The sequence below is a fragment of the Mobula birostris genome, chromosome 13 (assembly GCF_030028105.1).
Source record: "Mobula birostris isolate sMobBir1 chromosome 13, sMobBir1.hap1, whole genome shotgun sequence".
NCBI lineage: Eukaryota > Metazoa > Chordata > Chondrichthyes > Myliobatiformes > Myliobatidae > Mobula > Mobula birostris.
Window position 1 is genome coordinate 2,022,703 of NC_092382.1, and position 20,410 is coordinate 2,043,112.

The 20,410-nt window shown below is 47.1% G+C and overlaps 1 protein-coding gene and 1 non-coding gene across 4 annotated transcripts in view; one reads left to right on the forward strand and one right to left on the reverse strand.

Moving 5' to 3' along the window:
- The window catches only part of LOC140208193 (NACHT, LRR and PYD domains-containing protein 3-like), a 59,942-nt gene extending 44,838 nt beyond the window's left edge, over window positions 1–15,104 (forward strand). For 2 of the 3 annotated variants that reach the window (XM_072276697.1, XM_072276698.1), the window contains exons 4-9: window positions 7,216–8,953; window positions 10,111–10,197; window positions 10,353–10,523; window positions 10,679–10,849; window positions 11,005–11,172; window positions 11,337–15,103. In XM_072276697.1, the coding sequence (XP_072132798.1) occupies window positions 7,216–8,953; window positions 10,111–10,197; window positions 10,353–10,523; window positions 10,679–10,849; window positions 11,005–11,172; window positions 11,337–11,424 (2,423 nt within the window). In that variant the 3' untranslated portion in view covers window positions 11,425–15,103. Of the gene's footprint in view, window positions 1–7,215; window positions 8,954–10,110; window positions 10,198–10,352; window positions 10,524–10,678; window positions 10,850–11,004; window positions 11,173–11,336 lie in introns of all 3 variants that reach the window. The other variant, XM_072276696.1, reaches the window with a different exon arrangement.
- Window positions 14,846–15,031, reverse strand: LOC140208729 (U2 spliceosomal RNA). The gene has a single exon (XR_011888894.1). It is a non-coding gene; the product is annotated as a U2 spliceosomal RNA (small nuclear RNA).
- Window positions 15,105–20,410: the final 5,306 nt, after the last annotated feature.

Consider the following 20,410-nt stretch of genomic DNA (forward strand, 5'->3'; position numbering starts at 1 on the left):
AAAAATAGTGAGAAGATAGGGGATCGAGTGGGAAGTTTGTAACATACAGACAGCAACTAAAAGAAACATTAGGAGGGAAAAGATACATATGAAAGCAAGATAACAAATAATATTAAAGTAGATAGTAAAAGCTTTTTCAGGTATGTAAAAAAAAAACTGAGAGATGAGAGTGGATATAGGGCCAGTAGATAATGAGGCAGGATAATTAATAACGGGGAAAAGAAGATGGCAGATTAACTAAATGAGTATTTTGCATCAGTTTTCACTGTGGAAGACACTGCCAGTATGCTAGTTGTCGTAGTGTGTGAAGGAAGAAAGGTGAGTGAAGTTAGTGTTAGAAGGGAGAACGTACTGAAAAAGCTGAAGGACCAAAAAGTGCATAAGTCACCTGGACGAGATGAACTGCACCCTAGGTTTCTGAAAGATGTAGTGTTGGAGATTGTGGTGGCATTAAAAAAGATCCTTCAAAAATCATTGGACTTTGGCATGGTAGCTGAAGACTGGAAAATTGCAATGTCACTCCATTCTTTAAGAAAGAAGGAAGGTAGTAGAAAGGAAATTATAGACCAGTCTGCCTGACCTCGGTGGTTGGGAAGATGTTGGCATCAATTGTTAAGGATGATGTTATGCAGTACTTAGTGACAGGACAAGATAGGACAAAGTCAGCATAGTTTCCATGAGGGAAAATCTTGCTTGACGATCTTGTTGGAATTCCTTGAGGAGATAACAAGAAAGACAGATAAACAGAACGCAGTGGATGTTGTATATTGGGACTTTCAGGAGGCCTTTAACAAGGTGCCACACATAATGTAGATTCTGAGTTTAAGTTACACTTCAGACAATTTCTGATACCCTGTGCAAATAACTCAGTTCAGTCTTTCGACTATCCAGGAGTAAGCGTCACTCAGGCATCGACACACCATAAAGTCCTGCTGCCCATGAAATCCTGGCAAAATCCCTGTAAATTTTCTCTGTACCACTTCAACCCCATTTATATCTCCCCTGTAGGCAGGTGACTAAAGCTGCACACAATACTCCAAATTAGGCTTCACCAATGTCTTGTACAGCTTCATAAAATCCCAACTCCTCTACTCAGTACTTTCATCTATGAAGGCCAATGTGCCTAAGGCTTTCTTTATGACCCTATGGACTAGAGGAGGAATGGAAACAGGCTGAACCCTGTTGATATCGATGTATCTGGGTTTCGGAATGTGAACAGCTTTATGTTCTTTGGCATAAACATCGTCTAGGATCTCACGTGGTTTGTACATACCGGCTGTGGGGCGTAAAAGGCACAATAGCACCTCTTTCACCTCAGATGGTTGAGGAAGTCTGGGATGGGCCCCCAAATGATAACGATATTCTACAGGGACACAACTGAGAGCATCCTGACTGGCTGCATCACTGCCTGGTATGGGAACTGTACTTCCCTTAATCGCAGGAACCTGCAGAGAGTGGTGTGGACAGCCCAGCGCATCTGTATTTGTGAATTTCCCTCTATTCAGACCATTTACAAAGACAAGTGTGAAAAAAGGGCCCGAAGGATCATTGGAGACCTGAGTCACCACAACCACAAATTGTTCCAGCTGCCACCATCCGGGAAACGGTACTGCAGCATAAAAGCCAGGACCAACAGGCTCCGGGATAGCTTCTTCCACCAGGCCATCAGACTGATGAACTCATGTTGATACAATTGTATTTCAATGTTATATTAACTACCCTGTTATACAGATTATTTATAATAAATTACTATAAATCGCACATTGCGCATTTAGACAGAAAAGTAACATAAAGATTTTTCCTCATGGATATGAAGGATGTAAGTAATTGTCAATTCAATTCAATTCAGTTCTACCTGTGACACGATTTTCAATGAAATATGGACCTGTATTCCCAGATCCCTTTGTTCTACCACACTCCTCAATGCCTACCGTTCACTGTGTAGTACCCTAGTTGGTCCTACCAAAGTGCAATACCTTACACTTGTCTGAGTTAAATCCCATCTCCCATTTTCCAGCCCATTTTTCCACCTGGTGGAGATCCCACTGCAAATCACTATAGGCTTCCTCGCTGTCCTAGTCTTGAAGTCATCAGCAATTTTACTGATCCAGTTAACTACGTTATCATCCAGATTGTTAATGATGATGACAAACAACAGCAGACAAAACACCAATCCCTGCAGCACTCAAGTGACAGGTCTCCAGTCATAGAGACAACCATTGACTACCACATTCAGGCTTATCCCTCAAAGCCAACATCTAATTCAATTTACCAACTCATCCTGAGCTCATTTACCAACTCATCTTCTTGACCAACCTCCCATGCAGAACATTTTCAAATGCCTTAATAAAATCTATGTGGACAACATTCATTGCCTTGCCTTCATCAATTTTCCTTGTAACTCCCCCGAAGAACTCTGTAAGACTGGTTAGAAATGTCCCACACAGACAAAGCCATGCTAACTATCCTGAATCAGTCCATGCCCAGATGTACAGGTCAGTAGGTTAATTGGTCACATCGGTGAAATTGGGCCGTGTGGGCACATGGGCTGGAAGGGGCTGTTACTGTGCTGTATCTCCAAACATAACAAAGCAGTTCTTTCAGCCCGAATCCCAGTCAGTACAATTTCCACAAATATTAAACTATACTTCTTCTAATCCACATTACGACCGTGGACTGCACGTACCTCTGGTAGTGCCCTGATGCATCGTAAAACTGCCCAAAACCCTGGATGGATCTTAACACACTGTAAAGCACCTCACATTTGCCAGAGTGTCCCGGTACATGGTGGATCCCTGCACACAACCCTGGAGGTTTTCCCTACCACTGAACTCCCATGTACCCTTGACAGTGTCCTGATCCACTGAACCTGTCTTGCCTGTAATATATTCAAAGTGTTTTTGAATTTCTCTTAATCACCATCATGTCATGCCCCAGACTGTTCTCATAATTCCTTTCAGGTACTTGCCCTCAGCTCTTCTCAGAATAGTTTTCTTTGCTTTTGTTCTCTCTAGCTGATCATACCTCTTTATATGAGTTGAATCTTTGATATACCTTGATTTTCAAGGTTTTTCTCACCAACGGGTCCATATTGGCCCCAAACTCCCACTATTCACTTTTGAATGAATCTGGCTTACTGGGCGAACAACTACATTCAATCATCTGTTCTCAGTACCTTTGTATTAAATCAAAATCATCCCTTCCCTACGTCAAAGATATCTATATCCAAACCACCTTTTCTCCTTTACATAACTGCTATGAAGCTCAGCTTCATTATGACCATATTTAAAATGCTTTAACTACAAGCCTTGCTACGTTCATGAACAGAGTAGGACCAGATCTGCCCTTGTCTAGCGTGACTGTCCATGGACCTTTTTCAAAGTAACTTCTCTTCAATGCACTTTAAAACTTGCATTCTCTCCAAGCCGTTAACATAAGGCAATTCATGTTCATTTTGGGGAAGTCAAAATCCTCTGCTCCTACAGCACTGTTAACATCTCTATGTGATTAATTACTCCAGAATCTGCTGTTGACTGTTCGGGGTCTGTGGTGTACCCGAATCAACGTGGTCATTCCCTTTCTGCAAGGAAGGGGCTAAGTTCATTTATAAGTTGGATTCAACTTCACGGTTAAATCGAATGACATTCTCTTCAAAAAAGTAGATGCGTTGATTGAGATGTCGTCTCAGATTTGTTAATTGCACTGATAGCTATTGTTCATTATGTTAATGAACAAGAGTTGGGAATCTAACTTATCATTGGTGAATATGTTAAAACTAATACCATGGATCCAGGTGCAGTTTCAGACACAAAAATTAGAAGGGTAATAAGAAATTGGATCGTTTCCAGATCGGTCAGGGCTTCAAAAGATATGGTAGTAGGCAGGTGTATGGGGTTAAGTGGGATCCAGGATCAGCCATGACGGATTGGCCTAATTCTGCTCCAATGTCTTATGATCTAATAAAGTGCCATGGTGCAAGGAAATCAACGCCCAATTTAAGAAATCCAGTTCAATATTCGCCACTCTCAGACTCCCAGTGATGAAAATGCATTTACTTCCGAATGACTCCATTTGTTACATCGTTTTATCAACCGTATTATGATCGACCACAATTCTGTTAACCTGATTGACGAGACGCTTATGATCTCCTCTTGCTTCATAGTTTCTACTGTCTCCAAAGTATTTTGCAAACTGTAACTCAGCCTCTTTTCCGGTTTATTAGATTCTATTTATAACATTGCAATACACCCCAATAGATGACTAGCTTATTGGCCAAAGAGCAATTGAATGTATCCAATAGCCAAAATTCCACATAACTCACAAACGCTTTTGAGACCATCCATAGCTTTAGTGCAAATGGAACATTTGCCAATGAATTATTGACCATCGTTGTCTGGCATGTTCTATATGAATTTTCTCAAGAAATTCATCTCAGATGTGTTTCACATTCGGTGCCAATTTATGCATGCAACATCCCGGATAACAAATACAGCAATAAAGGAGATTTTGGGAATACATTGAGGAGTTTTAGGGAATGGACATTATAGTTCAGATCCAGGGCTGTCAGTGGAAATCTGGAAAATGTGGGAAAGCAGAATGGCTGGTCTGAGGGAACAGAGGGACCACGTGGGAATTTGCATTCGGACAGGTTATATACACAGTGACGAGCAGAAATAGCCTAGGAACAGGAATTAAAGTTGTTAATTGAAAATACTACTGTGCAACTGCAGGGCAGAGCGATGAGCGTGGTGTTGGATGAAAATGGATTGCGAAGAGCAGGAGAACCGGTGTGCAATTTTCGGAGAAGCTCACGATAATGAAATACAAGGGATGAGACCAACAGAGTGTCCCGAAAAGAAAGAGCTTGTTCCCATCACTGTCAATGTCCCTCACTGTCCACCTTCACTCTGTGTTTCAACACTGATTGGGAAGTAGTTGTTGCCATGATTGTCGATGTCCCTGACTGCCTATCCACACTCTCTGTGTTTTGACACTGATCAGGAAGGGGTTGCTCCCATCAATATCAATGTCCGTCACTGACCACTCGCACTCTCTGCGTTTCTACACTGATCAGGAAAGAGATGTACCGATTACCGTCAATATCCCTCACTGCCCAGTCTCACTCTTCGTGTCTCTACACTGATGAAAAGGGGTTGTTCCTATCACAGTCAATGACCCTCACTGTCCATCCTCACTCTCTGTGTCTTTCTAGAGTGATCAGGAAAGGTTTGTTCCTATCACTGTCAATGTACCTAACTCTCTATTCTAACTCTCTTGTGTTCCTACACAGATCAGGAACGGGTTGTTCCCGTCAATATCAATGTCCATCACTGTCCATCCTCACTCTCTATGTTTCTACACTGATCAGGAAAGAGATGTTCCGATCACCGTCAATATCCCTCACTGCCCAGTCTCACTCTTCGTGTCTCTACACTGATGAAAAGGGATTGTTCAGATCACAGTCAATGACCCTCACTGTCCATCCTCACTCTCTGTGTTTTTCTACACTGAACAGGAAGGGGTTGTTCGCATCACTGTCAATGTACATCACCTCCCATCATCACTCTCTGTGTTTCCACACTGATCAGGAGGGTCTCGCTCCTGTCACTGTTAATGCCCCTCACTGTCCATCCCACACTCTCGCTTTCTACACTGATCAGGAAGGGGTTGTTACCAACACCATCAATGTCCCTTACTGTCCATCATCACTCTCTGTGTTTCAACACTGATCAGGAGGGGCTCGTTTCCATCACTGCCCATCGTCACTCTTTGTGTTCCCACACTGATTTGGAATGGGTTGTTCCCATCACTGTCAATATCCGTAGCTGCCCATTCTTACTCTGTTTGTTTCTACACTGATCAGCAAGGGGTTGTTCCATCAATGTCAATGTCTCTCACTGTCCATCTTCACGCTCTGTTTCTACACTGACAAGAAGGGGCTGTTCCCATCACTGTCAATGTCCCTTACTGTCCACCCTCTCTCTCTGTGTTTCTACCCTGATCAGGAAGGGCTTGCTCTCCTCAGTGTCAATATTCATCATTCTCTATCTTTCTACCCTGATCAGGAACGGGTTGTACACATCACTGTCAATATCCTTCACTGTACATCCTCAATCTTGTGTTTATACACTGATAAGGAACGGGTTGTTCCCATCACTGTGAATGTCCCGTTTTGACAATCCTCACTCTCTGTGTTTCTATACTGATCAGCAAGGGCTTGTTGCCATCACTGTCAATGTCCCTCACTGTCCATCCTTACTCTGTGTATGTGTTGTTACACTGAAAAGGAAGGTGTTGTTCCCATCAACGTTGAAGTCTTTCATTGTCCATCTTCACTCTTCGTGTTTCTCCACTGATTTGGAAGGGGTTATTCACATCACTTCCAATGTCCTTCACTGTCCGTTCACACTCTGTGTGTTCCTACACGGATAAGGAACGGGTTGTTCCCATCACTGTGAATGACCGTCACTCTCTGTGTTTCTATGCAAATCAGTAACAGGTGTTCCTATCACTGTCAATATCTCTCACTATCCATAATCACCCTTTGTGTTTCTACTCTAATTCTGTAGCAGATGTTCCCATCACTGTCAATGTCCCTCACTGTCCATCGTACTATCTGTGTTTCTACACCCCTCACTGCCCATTCTCACTGACTGTGTCTCTACACTGATAAGGAAGTGGTTGTTCCCATCACTGTAAATGTCCCTCACTGTCCATCCTCTCTCCCTCTCCCCCTCTCTCCCCCTCTCTCCCCCTCTCTCCCCCTCTCTCCCCCTCTCTCCCCCTCTCTCCCCCCCTCTCCCCCCCTCTCCCCCCTCTCTCCCCCCTCTCTCCCCCCTCTCCCCCCTCTCCTGATCAGGAAGGGACTGTTATGAAGGAAATTGTGGAGTCATTAGTGATGATCTTGAAGAATATTTAGCTGCCAGAAAGAGTTTGTGGAAAATTACATGTGCCGTTATGTAGGGAGTGGCACATATTAAAATATCAGAGGGAAATTATACCTTCATTGCTTGCTGAATATCATATTGTGCATTTCTGATCTTTTCTTGGTCATTGAATACCGTCGTGTCCATTGTCCATGAAACAGGTTTTATTGTCCACACTGTCATCCACAGAAACTTTGAATTCCTGCAATATTAGTACAGCCTGTGAAAACTCCACCTGCATCTGTGTTTTTGACAAATGTAATGTGATCATTTTATTTTCCCATGGAAGTTGTTCAACAGAAACACAAGGAGACTCTGCGGGCACAAACTGAAACACTGAGAGTGAACACGATCCTGATGAGGGAGGAGGAGAAGGTTTTCCAGCTGGTTGATCGATACTCTGAGCTCACGGTCATTTCTGCTGTTCGAGATCGAAGACTGGTGGAACATGAGCTGCTGGCAAGAGGCAGAGACCATCAGTACTGGAGAGAGAAGTATTTCTGCGGAGAGCTGGAAAAAATCCGGACGGATCAGTTGTTCCAGAGCAGTTTTTCTGGGAATAAGTACAATTCTGGGAGTTCCACAGCAGTGGCCGGAGTGTCGGGGATCGGGAAAACAACAATGGTACAAAAGATTGTTTATGACTGGGCCACGGGAGAAAATTACCAACAGTTCCAGTTTGTCTTCAGTTTCAAATTCCGAGATTTAAACTCCATTAACTGCAGAATAAACCTGAGGGAAATGATTCTGGATCAGTATCCGTATTTTGGGGATATCCTGAGAGAGGTCTGGAAGAACCCAGAGGGATTGCTGTTTATTTTCGATGGTTTGGATGAATTCAAGCACAGAATCGATTTTGCTGACAGTCGGAGAGATACAGAACCCAAGCACCAGTACCCAGATCCCGAGTCATGGTGTGAAGTGTCTGACATTGTGTACAGTTTAATCCAGGGCAAGCTGCTCCCAGGGTGTTCAGTGCTGGTGACCACTCGTCCCACTGCATTACATTTATTGGGAAAGGCAGAGATCAGTGTCTGGGCTGAAATCCTGGGATTTGTTGGTGAGGAATGGAAGGATTATTTCATCAGGCATTTTGAAGATCAGACGGTGGCAACAGCTGTTTTCAAACACGTGGAGGAAAATGGGATCCTGTACACCATGAGCTACAACCCCTCCAACTGCCTGATCCTCGCTCTGGCACTGGGCCCCTTCTTCACACAAAGAGTCAGGGACCCACAGCGTGTTCCCAAGACCATCACCCAAATCTGCTCTTTCTATATTTACAACGTCATGAAAAATCACGGCGCTGAGCTTGAGAACCCCCGTCATGTGCTACTCAGGGTTGGTCAGATGGCCTTCAGAGGAGTGTCCGAGCAGAAGATTGTGTTTACAGATGAAGATTTGATCAACTACAATCTGCAGCCTTCCCAGTTCCTGTCCGGGTTCCTGATGGAACTTTTGGAACGAGATGATTCTGGCCAGAGTGTGGTTTACACATTCCCACACCTCACCATCCAAGAGTTCGTAGCTGCAGTCGCACAATTCCTGACTCTACATCCGGAGGATATCCTGAAATTCCTCACTGAAGCCCACAACACGACAGATGGGCGATTTGAGGTATTTCTCCGTTTTGTTGCTGGTCTCTCCTCCCCAATGACAGTTGGCCGCCTGGAGGAGTTTCTGGGTCCATTTCCTCATCAAACAACCCGCCGAGTGACTGACTGGGTGAAGGAGGAGGTTAAACGCCAGTTTGAAATCACAGAGAGTGAAGATCATAAAAGGAGCCTCCAGAACACATTGCACTACCTGTCTGAGTCTCAGAATAGTGGACTGGCTCAGACCGCACTGGGATCTGTGGAAACACTTTCATTCCGTGGAATGACACTGACCCCGATTGACTGCGCGGTCCTGTCTCATGTCATCGGACTCTGTGATACAATAAAACACTTCAACCTGGAGAACTGCCACATTCAGTGTGAAGGAATCCAGCGGCTGGGACCCGGGCTGCACAAGTGCCAGGAATTGAGGTAACTTGATTTATCTCTCACTCTGAACTATGAAACTCTTCCATTGTGATTTGGGTAAAACTGTAGCAAATCAAGTTGTGAAGAATTGTGACAAATGCCTAGGCGATTGGTCAGTAATTCCCCAAGGACGGGAGTGTTCTGTAGTTCCTTGTGAAGGGATGTTGGAGACAATGTTCCTTCTCATTGTTACTGACGGCCTGAGATTCACACGCTCTTCCCTTGAGTGATACGAGACCGTCCCTGGACTGTCCCGATGAGAGGGAGAAAATACCAGTGACTTTGCTCACTATCAGATACGCAGACGCAATTTGGGCATCTCCTCTCCCGATTGTGGGCCTCAGTTCAAACCCACCCCTCCCTTGCAATCTATTTATGGATCCTCTCGTCTTCTGGTATTATCTTTCCCATCGGTATCCTCCTGTAGGACCCCTCATCCCCATTCCCCTTCCTCCTGTGGGATCTCTCTTCCCTATATTCCACCCTTCTCTGGAATCTCTCTCTTCCCCATCCCCCTTCCTCCTGTCGGATCACTCTTCCCCATCCCCCTTCCTCCTGTGGGATCGTTCTTCCCCATTCCCCTTCCGCTTGTGGAATTTCACATCCCCATCCCCTTCCTCCTGTTGGATCTCTCTTCCCCAAACCCCCTTCCTCCTGTGGGATCTCTATTCCCCATCCCCCTTCCTCCTGTTGGACCTCTCTTCCCCATCCCCCTTCCTCCTTTCGAACTTCTCATTCCCATCTCACTTCCTTACTTTGATTTCTCTCTTCACCATTCGCATTTCTCTGGGTGGACCTCTGTTCGATTCGCCATCCACCGTTTCCCGTCGACACTTCCCATTCACAAATCTTCATCACTGTGAGACTTTCTTCTACTCTTCGGACTTGCCCCTTCCAAACCTCTCACATCAGTAACACTTTTAGAGCCATCGGGGAATGAGACAGAATATTGGAGTTTACAGGGTCGCAACGACAGACTAAATTACTGACATTCGGTGAATACCCTGGAGCTGGTCAGTGAGGGACATTGACAGTGATGGGAACTCCGATCAGTGATTTACTGAAGAGTTTAATGTTTCCTGAAATATCCGAGTGAGAGAAATTCCCTCAGACCCACGGTTTGAATCACTTTGTTCATCAATTTCTCTGTCTGTGTTTAGACTCGGGGAGAATAAACTGGGAGATTCAGGAGTGAAACTGGTGTCTGCGGCTCTGAGGAACCCGGAGTGTAAAATACAGAAACTCTGGTAAGTACCAGACTGTGGGAGATTGTGTTTACAGTCACTGGGTGTCTGACACTGAACATTAATGTGATCAGTAATTGTGTTACTGATAAACACTGGGGATTTGTACCGGCTCCTGTCTCTCTGTGTCCTTCACCCTCACTCTCTCTCATCTCCAGGCTGAACAATGTTGGTCTCACAGATTCTGGTGCCCAGGATCTCATCTCCGCTCTCAGTACAAACCCATCACTGACGGAGCTGAACCTAAGTGCTAATGAACTGGGAGATTCAGGAGTGAAACTGGTGTCTGCGGCTCTGAGGAACCCGGAGTGTAAAATACAGAAACTGGAGTAAGTACCAGACTGTGGGAGATTGTGTTTACAGTCACTGGGTGTCTGACACTGAACATTAATGTGGTCAGTAATTGTGTTACTGATAAACACTGGAGATTTGTACTGTCTCCTGTCTCTCTGTGTCCTTCACCCTCACTCTCTCTCATCTCCAGGCTGATCCGTGTCGGTCTCACGGATTCTGGTGTTGAGGATCTCGCCTCCGCTCTCAGTACAAACCCATCACTGACGGAGCTGCACCTGAGTAACAATAAACTGGGAGATTCAGGAGTGAAACTGGTGTGTGCGGCTCTGAGGAACCCGGAGTGCAAACTACAGAAACTAGAGTAAGTACCAGACTGTGGGAGATTGTGTTTACAGTCACTGGGTGTCTGACACTGAACATTAATGTGATCAGTAATTGTGTTACTGATAAACACTGGAGATTTGTACCGGCTCCTGTCTCTCTGTGTCCTTCACCCTCACTCTCTCTCATCTCCAGGCTGTACAATGTCGGTCTCTCAGATTCTGGTGCCGAGGATCTCGTCTCTGCTCTCAGCACAAACACATCACTGTCGGAGCTGGAGCTGGGATCAAACTCGCTGACAGACCGATCTGTCCCCGCTCTCCGCCGCCTCATACTGACCCTCCCGAGTCTGGAGTGGATCGGGTGAGTGTTTGTGTTAATGTTCAGTGTGATAAAATATCAGCAGATCTGCGGGTTTTCTGGTGATATTTGTCTGTGAGTGTTGTTGAAACATTAACCCCAGTCCCCTGTTACTGACACTGTTGTGTAATCTGTTTATTTCATCTATACTCTCCCATCTGTTTCAGGCTGTGGGGGAACCGGTTTAATCGGACCGGGGAGAAGGAACTGAGATCTCTGCAGGAACCCAGACCCGGACTGACAGTGTCCGTGTGAACATCTGAATGTGTGAACATCCCTGCGCGCGGGATGGGGACATTTTGGCCGATTCCACGCCTTCCCCTTTAACTTCCCGTCCTCCCCTTTAACTGCCGCCCTTACCTTTAACGGTTCCAACTGAACTCGCTCCAGTCTCGCGCTGTGTGTCGTTCAGAGCGTTCCCGCAGTGATGTATTTCCGCCTCCTGTCGTGAGACTCCGGGGAATTACACAGACGGGAAGAGCCCGGGGGCCGGGGCTCAGTCTGGGACACCGGTGTCCCGGGTGGGATTATCCCAGAAGAGAATCCTTTTGCGCCCTTTGCTGAGGACGGTGCATTCGGCAGTCTGGCCGATATAATGATGTTATATTGAAAAATACCTTGGCAGTGACCCTGGATCTGCAGCGATCTCGGACACGGCCCTGAAATGTGATTTTACAATCATCGGTTCCCCGATGCAAAGTGACGGTGAGATAGGGGACTGATTATTCAACTGGTCACTCGTTGTCGCCAGTCAGTTAATCGTGTGTGGCTGTGAGTGAGTTCGGAGCAGTTTATTTATTCCTGCACATTAGCAGCTCACACATTTTTTAATTTACATTTGTCATGATGAAATCGATAAACCACTGTAACTTCCTGTCTTGCTGTCGGACTTGAGTCTCACTAGAGGAGAAACAGTGACCTGGGGTTACTGCTGCCCCCCGCACCCGGTGAACTGCAGTAATGGATTTGAGCTCCTCACACTGGTACAGCAGCGTCTCAGCTCCAGGCTGACGGATGTCACTCTAATAGTGTCTGGTCCCCAGGATCTCTTCACTCCCCATCCCCATCCGGGCTGACCACCGCCTCCTCACCCCTCGGATACTCGCACTATCCTGACCCCCACCTTCCCGCGCGCTCTCCTTGCTCCCACAGACAAAAACAACAAGGAGATTGGAAGCTGATATACTGTATAATATCTGACCCGCGTCCACCGAGGTCGCAAACAAGAGAAGGGAACAGAAGCAATCAACACGGGCTGAAGCTCCCTCTTCACAGACCCGGCAGACCATCCCGGGGCCAGACACAGAGTCAAGCTTCCTCCGCACAGTCCCAGCACACACTCCCGGGATCAGACACTGAGTGAAGCCCCCTCCGCACCGACCTATCTCACACGCCCGGGTTCAAAAACAGAGTGAAGCTCCATCTACACCGTCCCATCAGAAACTCCCAGTGTCAGACTGTGTGTGAATTTCCCTCCACACCATCGCATCACACACTCCCATTGTCAGATACTGAGTGAAGCTCTCTCTGCATCATTGCATTGCACACCACCGGGGTCAGACACAGAGAGAGATCTCGCCAGTGTTAGACATTGCGAGAATCTCCCTCCAGGCCGACCCATCACAAAATTCCTGTGTCAGACACAGAGGGAGGCTCCCTCCCGCACTGTCATATCATACACTCACAGGGTCAGACACTAAGTGAAGTCCCTCCTCATCGTCCTGTCACACATTCCCAGGGTCAGACACAGGGGGTTCCCCAGTGTAAGTCCCTTTACGAGGGAGTTCTTCCCATGCAACTTGGGGATCTGGGGTGGAGGCTGCTGCATAGAGCGCTGCTCTGCAATAAGTTATTTAGCTTGTTCACGGGTCTCCCAGATGCACATCACTTCTGCGTGCACCATATGTACATGGAGTGTGTGAGGCTGCAGCCCCTTTTTGCGTATTTGCTTTGGCTGCTTCTCACCTTCTAGTTGTATCTTAGCCCCACCCTTTTTATATATGGTCATCCAGTAAGGAGGGAGGTATGGAGCGATGACGATGTCCTTGTCAAATTGCTCCTGGGGCTGGCGAAAACAGACATCCATGGGTCCTGAAAATGGCTGGCGGGAGGATCTACCCAGGTAGACTTTCGTGCCCAGGTAAATATTGAAACGGAACACACGCAGTCCACGGTGACCTTTGAGGCGTCCCAGGACCGTTCGGCTCCATGGGGTGTAATTGCCATCATTGATAACGATGGGAACATTTTGGTTTAATGTGTATTGTCTATTTGTAGTGAAGTAGTTGTGTTAGTCACTGGTTTGTATATATAACACTGAATTTGTAATAAAGATATTTTGTATATATGAGAAAAGCATCAGGTACAAGGGGTTCCCCAATTTGATGTCCTTTTACAAGGGAGTTCTTCCCACACACTTTGGTGATCTGGGGCGGAGGCTCCTGCATCAAGCGGTGCACTGTAATAAGTTCTTTAGATTGTACACGGATCTCCCAGCCGCATGTCACTTCTTGTGGGCTGGAGGTGACCGTATACCACATGTACATGTGTGAGGCCGAAGCCCCTTGTTTACGTATGTCTGTGGGCATTTCGGGAACGTTGGGCTCCACGGGGAATTAGTGCCATCATTGACAGAGTTGGAAACATTTTAGTATAATGTCGTTTGTCTATTTGTAGAGTAGTAGTTGTGTTAGTCACTGGTTTGTATATATTATAGCACTGATTTTGTAATTAAAATATTTTGTAAAAGAAAGGAGGTCAGAAACAGCGTGAAGCTCCATCCCAACAGTTCCATCACAAACTACCGTGGTCGGACACGAAGAATCTACCTCCACACCAACTAGTCTCACACAACAGTAGAAGAACACTTAGAAACATTGAAAACCTACAGCACAATACAGGTCCTTGGGCCCATGGAGTTGTGCCGAACATGTCCCTACCTTAGAAATTACTCGGCTTACCCATAGCCCTCTATTTTACTAAGCTCCATGTACCTGTCCAGGAGTCTCTTAAAAGACCCTATCGTATCCATCTCCACCACCCTCTGAGTAAAAAAAAACTTACCCCTGACATCTCCTCTGTACCTACACTCCAGCACTTTAAACCTGTGCCCTTGTGTGGCAACCATTTCAGCCCTGGGAAAAAGCCTCTGACTATCCTAACGTTCAATGCCTCTCATCATCTTATACACCTCTATCAGGTCACCTCTCATCCTCCGTCGCTCCAAAGAGAAAAGGCCGAGTTTACTCCACCTATTCTCATCAGGCATGCTCCCCAATCCAGGCAACATCCTTGTAAATCTCCTCTGCACCCTTTCTATGGCTTCCACATCCTTCCTGTATTGAGGCGACCAGAACTGAGTGCAGTACTCCAAGTGGGGTCTGACCAGGGTCCTATATAGCGGCAACATTACCTCTCGGCTCCTAAATTCAATTCCACGATTGATGAAGGCCAATATACCGTATGCCCTCTTAACCACAGAGTCAACCTGCGCAGCAGCTTTGAGCGTCCTGTGGACTCAGACCCCAAGATCCCTCTGATCCTCCACGCTGCCAAGAGTCTTGCCATTAATATTACCTGTAAAAGTACGAGGAAGAAATAGGGGAAAAAAACCGAAGAAGCTTAATGCATATGGATGACTGAATTCTACTCTTTATTTGTTGTTAGTTTCCCCGAGGGGAGGTGTACCGTTCCCGGAGGCACTGCAATACCGGGTCGATGCGCGGAGTGGATGGAGCAAGCCCCTATTCCATCTCCCTGTTCCAAAAATCAATTTAATATATGGTCCCCAGATAAGGGACGTGTCAGATATTAAACTGATAAGAACAGTTTTTTTTAGAAAATATACTTTATTCAGAAATATTACAAAATATAATTACTTGTAAAAAAAAATCGTTGACTCTTAAACCTTAGTCAAGAATAAAACCTATTTAGAATAAAACTATTTACAACAACACGAGGCATTGACTCTCATTCCTTTACAATCTGTACCTTTCCACATTTCCAGCCACTCCTGTGGCACTATGTTGATTCATCTATCCACACCGCTGATGAGGGTATTACTCCTCCCCACCCGCCCCCTCCCACTCCCGCGGGTGACGAACCCTAAACTGTGGTCCTTCTCCAACGGACTTTCGTGGTGGTTGCACCAAGTTTGAGTGAGTCCCTCAGCACGTATTCCTGCAAACAACAGGAATTCTGCAGATGCTGGAAATTCAAGCAACACACATCAAAGTTGCTGGTGAACGCAGCAGGCCAGGCAGCATCTCTAGGAGAATGTGCCCGCCGGCAGCATTCAGCTACGGACATCTCCATGTACTGGTAGATCACCACGTTCCGGGCTGACCAAAGAGCGTCTTTCACCGAGTTGATGATCTGACAGCAGCACCGGATGTTGGTCTCCGTGTGCGTCCCCGGGAACAGCCCGTAAATCAGGGAGTCTTCGATTACGCAGCTGCTGGGCATGAATCTCGACACCGTCCCTTCTGTCATCCTCCACACCCTCTCTGCGAACTGACAGTGTGCGAAGAGGTGGGTCACAGACTCCTCCTCACTGCAGTCCTCCCGTGGGCAGTGGGGTGCAGAGACGATGTTCCAGGCGTACAGGAGGGATCTGACTGGGAGGGCCCCTCTCACCGCCATCCAGACGAGGTCCTGGTGACTGTTGCTGAGGTCTGACGATGAGGCATTTTGCCAGATGAACTGGACGGTCTGCTCAGGGAACCACCCCACTGTGTCCATCACGTCCTTCTCCTGCAGTGCCTGCAGGACATTACGTGCCGACCACTGCCTGATGGCCCTGTGGTCAAAGGCGTTCTCCTGGAAGAACTTTGCTACGTGGGATAGGTATGCCGGCAACGACCAGCTGACGGGGGCGTTGCGCGGGAGTGGGGCCAGACCCATCCTTCCTAGCCCGGGTGACAGGTACAACCTGGGCACATAGTGGTACTTGGTGCCCACATACCTGGGCTCTACACACAACCTGATGCAGCCACACACGAAGCTGGCCATCAGGGTGAGGGCGACATTGGGGACGTTCTTGCCTCCGTTGTCCAGGGACTTGTGCATGGCGGTCCGTCTCACCCGCTCCATCTTGGATCCCCAGACGAATCTGAAGACAGCTCGGGTGATTTCCGAGCTGTAGGAGCGGGGGACGGGCCACACCTGCGCCAAGTACAGCAGCCCTGAGAGCACCTCACACCTGATGACCAGGTTCTTGCCCGTTATCGACAGGGAGCGCCCTCCCCACAGTCCCAGTCTCTGTTTCACCTTGGCAGTCCGCTCCTGCCAGTTCTTGTTGCTTGCCTCAGCCCCTCCGAACCAGATCCCCAACACCTTCACGTGGTCAGACCTGATGGCGAAGGGGACGTTGGATCGGTCCGGCCAGTTGCCGAAGAGCATGGCTTCGCTCTTCGTGCGGTTGACCCTGGCCCCCAATGCCAGCTCAAACTGTTCGCAGATGCCAATCAACCTGCGAACTGACCTCGGATCAGAGCAGAAGACGGTGACGTCGTCCATGTACAGGGAGGTTTTCACTTGGGTCCCTCCACTGCCTGGCAGCGTCACCCCTCTTATGCCCTCATCCCTCCTGATGGCTTCCGCAACTGGTTCAATGCAGCACACAAACAAGACAGGGGAGAGGGGATAGCCCTGCCTGGCTCCAGACCTGATGGGGAAGCTGTCTGTTTCCCACCCGTTGACCTGGACTGCACTACGGATATCTGCGTAAAGCAGTCTGATCCAATTCCGGAATCCCTCCCCAAATCCCATTTTGGAGAGCACGTCCGCCATGTACGTGTGTGATATCCTGTCGAAGGCTTTCTCCTGGTCCAAGCTGACCAGGCAGGCGTCCACCCCCCTGTCCTTCACATCGGCGATGGTGTCCCTCAGCAGTGCGAGGCAGTCTGAGATCTTCCTGCCCGGTACAGCACAGGTTTGGTCCGGGTGGATCACCTCTCCCAGAGCAGACTTGACTCTGTTGGCGAAAGTCTTGGACAGGATCTTGTAGTCTACATTCAGGAGAGAAATGGGCCTCCAATTCCTAATGTTCTCCCTTTCCCCCTTCTGCTTGTAGATAAGGGTGATGATGCCCTTCCTGATGGACTCTGACATGCTGACGGCCAGAAGCAGAGCGTTGTACACTTCCAGCAGGTCTGGGCCCATCCGGTTCCACAGAGCCGAGTACAACTCAGCCGGTAGGCCGTCGCCTCAGGGAGTCTTACTCGACCCAAAGGAACGGACGGACCCTGTCAGCTCGTCCAGGTTCAGTGGCTGATCCAGACTCTCCCGCTTGCAGATCTACGCAGAACTCCAAGGGCCAAATAATCGACTCACGCTAATTCACGCTGTGAGAGTAAAATTGATTCATCAATTATCATTCACTGTGTCGTGAACTCGGAATGGAATTAACGTCCCTCAGGAGTTTCCCGTTAAATCCTTTTCTGAATCTATTGCATATTCTACAAGAAAGGACACTTCACAGGAAGGAGCGGCAGGATTCGTAAAACGTTGCTGGCCGTGTTGTTGCCTGATTAAAGTGTTTGAGCTGGTTTGCCTATATTGGAATGTCAGTGCCTGAGAGGTGATTGACCGAATTATGAAGCATAAAACTATGAGAGACATAGATTGGGCAGATAGTCAGGATTGGTTTCCCAGGGTAGGGATTTGAAATTCTAGCCGGGACGAAATTTAATGTTGAAGTAGGAGAGAGCTTAACGAACTAAGAACATAAGAAATAGGAGCAGGAGTAGGCCATTCAGCCCATCGAGCCTGCCCCGCCATTCAATAAGATCATAGCTGTTCTGTCCTTAAACTCAGCTCCATCTACCTGCCTTTCCCCATAAACCTTAATTCCATAACTATGTAAAAACCTATCTAACTGTATCTCAAATATATTTAGTGAAGAAGCTTCAACTGTTTCCCTGGACAGAGAATTCCACAGATTCGCCACTCTCTGGGGAGAAAACAGTTTCTCCTCATCTCCGTCCTAATTCTTCTCCCCTGAATCTTGAGGCAATGTCCCCTAGTTCTAGTCGCCTACCAATGGAAACAACTTTCCTACTTTTATCTCATCTATCCATTTTGTCATGTGTGAAGCCAAGCAGAGCTGCAAAACGGATGCTGTTAATGAGAGAGAGATAACAAGAGACAAAGGAGAGCCATCCAAAATGCTAATAAGAGAGAAGAGAGAGATAACGAGAGAGAGAGACATAATTCAGTATGTTGGTGTCTGCCACAGACAGTTTGCTCTGAACCTGAACTGTTCATTAACAATCCCGCTGAGTCAATAGGAAGTGTGAAGTCTGATGGACAGGTGATACCCCATCGGGGAGGGGGTGGGGGATAAAATAGCGGGTTTGCTAAGGCACAGCACACACGCCACGAGACCCTGCAAAGAACATTGTGCCCCACAAGTTGGTGGGAGTTTGGAGGACCAATTCGTGGGAATCGGTCGGAGGCTCACAGGGTGTGAAGGTACGACTGGTGGGGACCTGTTGAGTGTCCGCCCTTGCCTGGGTGCCGGGTTCACCACGGAAGAACGATCGCACCCGGAACGGAGGGGTCACAGTCGGTGACCACAACGGGATCAAAAGGCATCGAAAGTTTTTCCTGAAGCCTCAACTGTATCTCTCTCTCACTCTCTCTCTCCAACAGTACAACAACAGCGATTACTTCGAACTACACTTGACTGAACTGAACTCTGCTTCACCTTAAGACTGATCATTTTGCTTGAATTTCCAACATCTGCAGAATTCCTCGTGTTTACCCTACAAATATCTCTGTGAAGTTTGCAGATACCTGCTATCTTGCCTCATTCAATCAATAGCTGGGGATATATCCCATCCAGCCCTGGTGAGAGTCCCGACGGTCCCGCAGCCTGTTGTCAACGTGCACTGGAATAGCAGAGTATCCTTTCTGAAAATTCTTTACCGCATCGCTTTCTGTTTGAGGAATACTGACGTGAAATATACATTTCGTGCTTTCCCCTCTTCCTCTGGCTCCAGGCATACGTTCTCTCCTCTGCCCCTGAGTTGTTCTACTTTCCGGCCTTCTCTGTGATGTCCCACTTGTTTTTAATGTGTGTGCAAAGTGCATTGGTATTTCCCAGTCTTGCTCTGCTAAACCATTCCCACTCCCCCAGCATCATTCAGCACTACTGATTCTCTGTTTAATTTGCATGTTGTATATTTATCAAGGGCATTGTCCAATATCTACTTCCTAAACTTTCCTCAAAATTCCTTTTCTCTTTGACTGAATTTTCGACATTGCTGAACCACTCGACTTTAAATAAATCCCACAGGTCAGATTTGAGTTTACCCAATCTCAGCAGCTCATAGTCTCTACTCTCCCCGTTTCCTGACAAACAGAGTTCTCATTAGCTTGCCCTCAGACTAGTAAATAGCCCAAGGTTGTGTCCTTATGTGGCGAGGACGGTTGTCAAAATAGTTCCCCACAGATAATCATCAGTTGCAAGGCTCAGGACAAATACTCTGCTCCAGGACAAATACTCTGACTGTCTACTCGATATTTGCCTTCTAGCATCTTTTATACCTCTTTTAAGTCACCTCTCATCCTGCTTCTCCCCAAAGAGAAAACTGTTCCCATCCTCAACATGTCCTCACAACACATCCCCTGTGGAGTTCAAAGTTCAACTTAAATTTACTATCAAAATTTACACAATTTTACATACTACCCTAAAATTCATCTTCTTGTGGTCGTTCATAGCTAATACCTGTGGTTCCATGGTGTAATGGTGAGCACTCTGGACTTTGAATCCAGCGATCCGAGTTCGAGCCTCAGTGCAACTTGGCCATTTGTGAACATACGCACTGCATTGTATGTGAAAATTTTGATCACTCCGCGTCGGGGGAAAGGTCGAAAGGCTGGTTTGGCCGAAGGTCGGCAGGTCGGGTCTCGGTGGAGGGAGGCCCCGCGGAAGTACTGAGTTTGAGCTGTCGCTCTCCTTGACGCTGACAGAGGATGCTTTCGAAATTCTGAGGCATATGTGTTGGTGTGGACGGTAGTTTATATTGGTCTCTTTCAGTTGTTTATTTTTGTGTGTTTTATTTTTTGTTACCAATCCTGCTTCCCTCCAAAGATAAAAGCTCTTGTCATACTCGATCTCTCCTCACGAAACTTGCTCTAGCAATGTTTAAAGTAAATTTATTGCCAAAGTTCACACGTGTAACTGCACGCTACCTTGCGATTCAGTTTCTTACGATCGTTCACAGTAAATACCTGT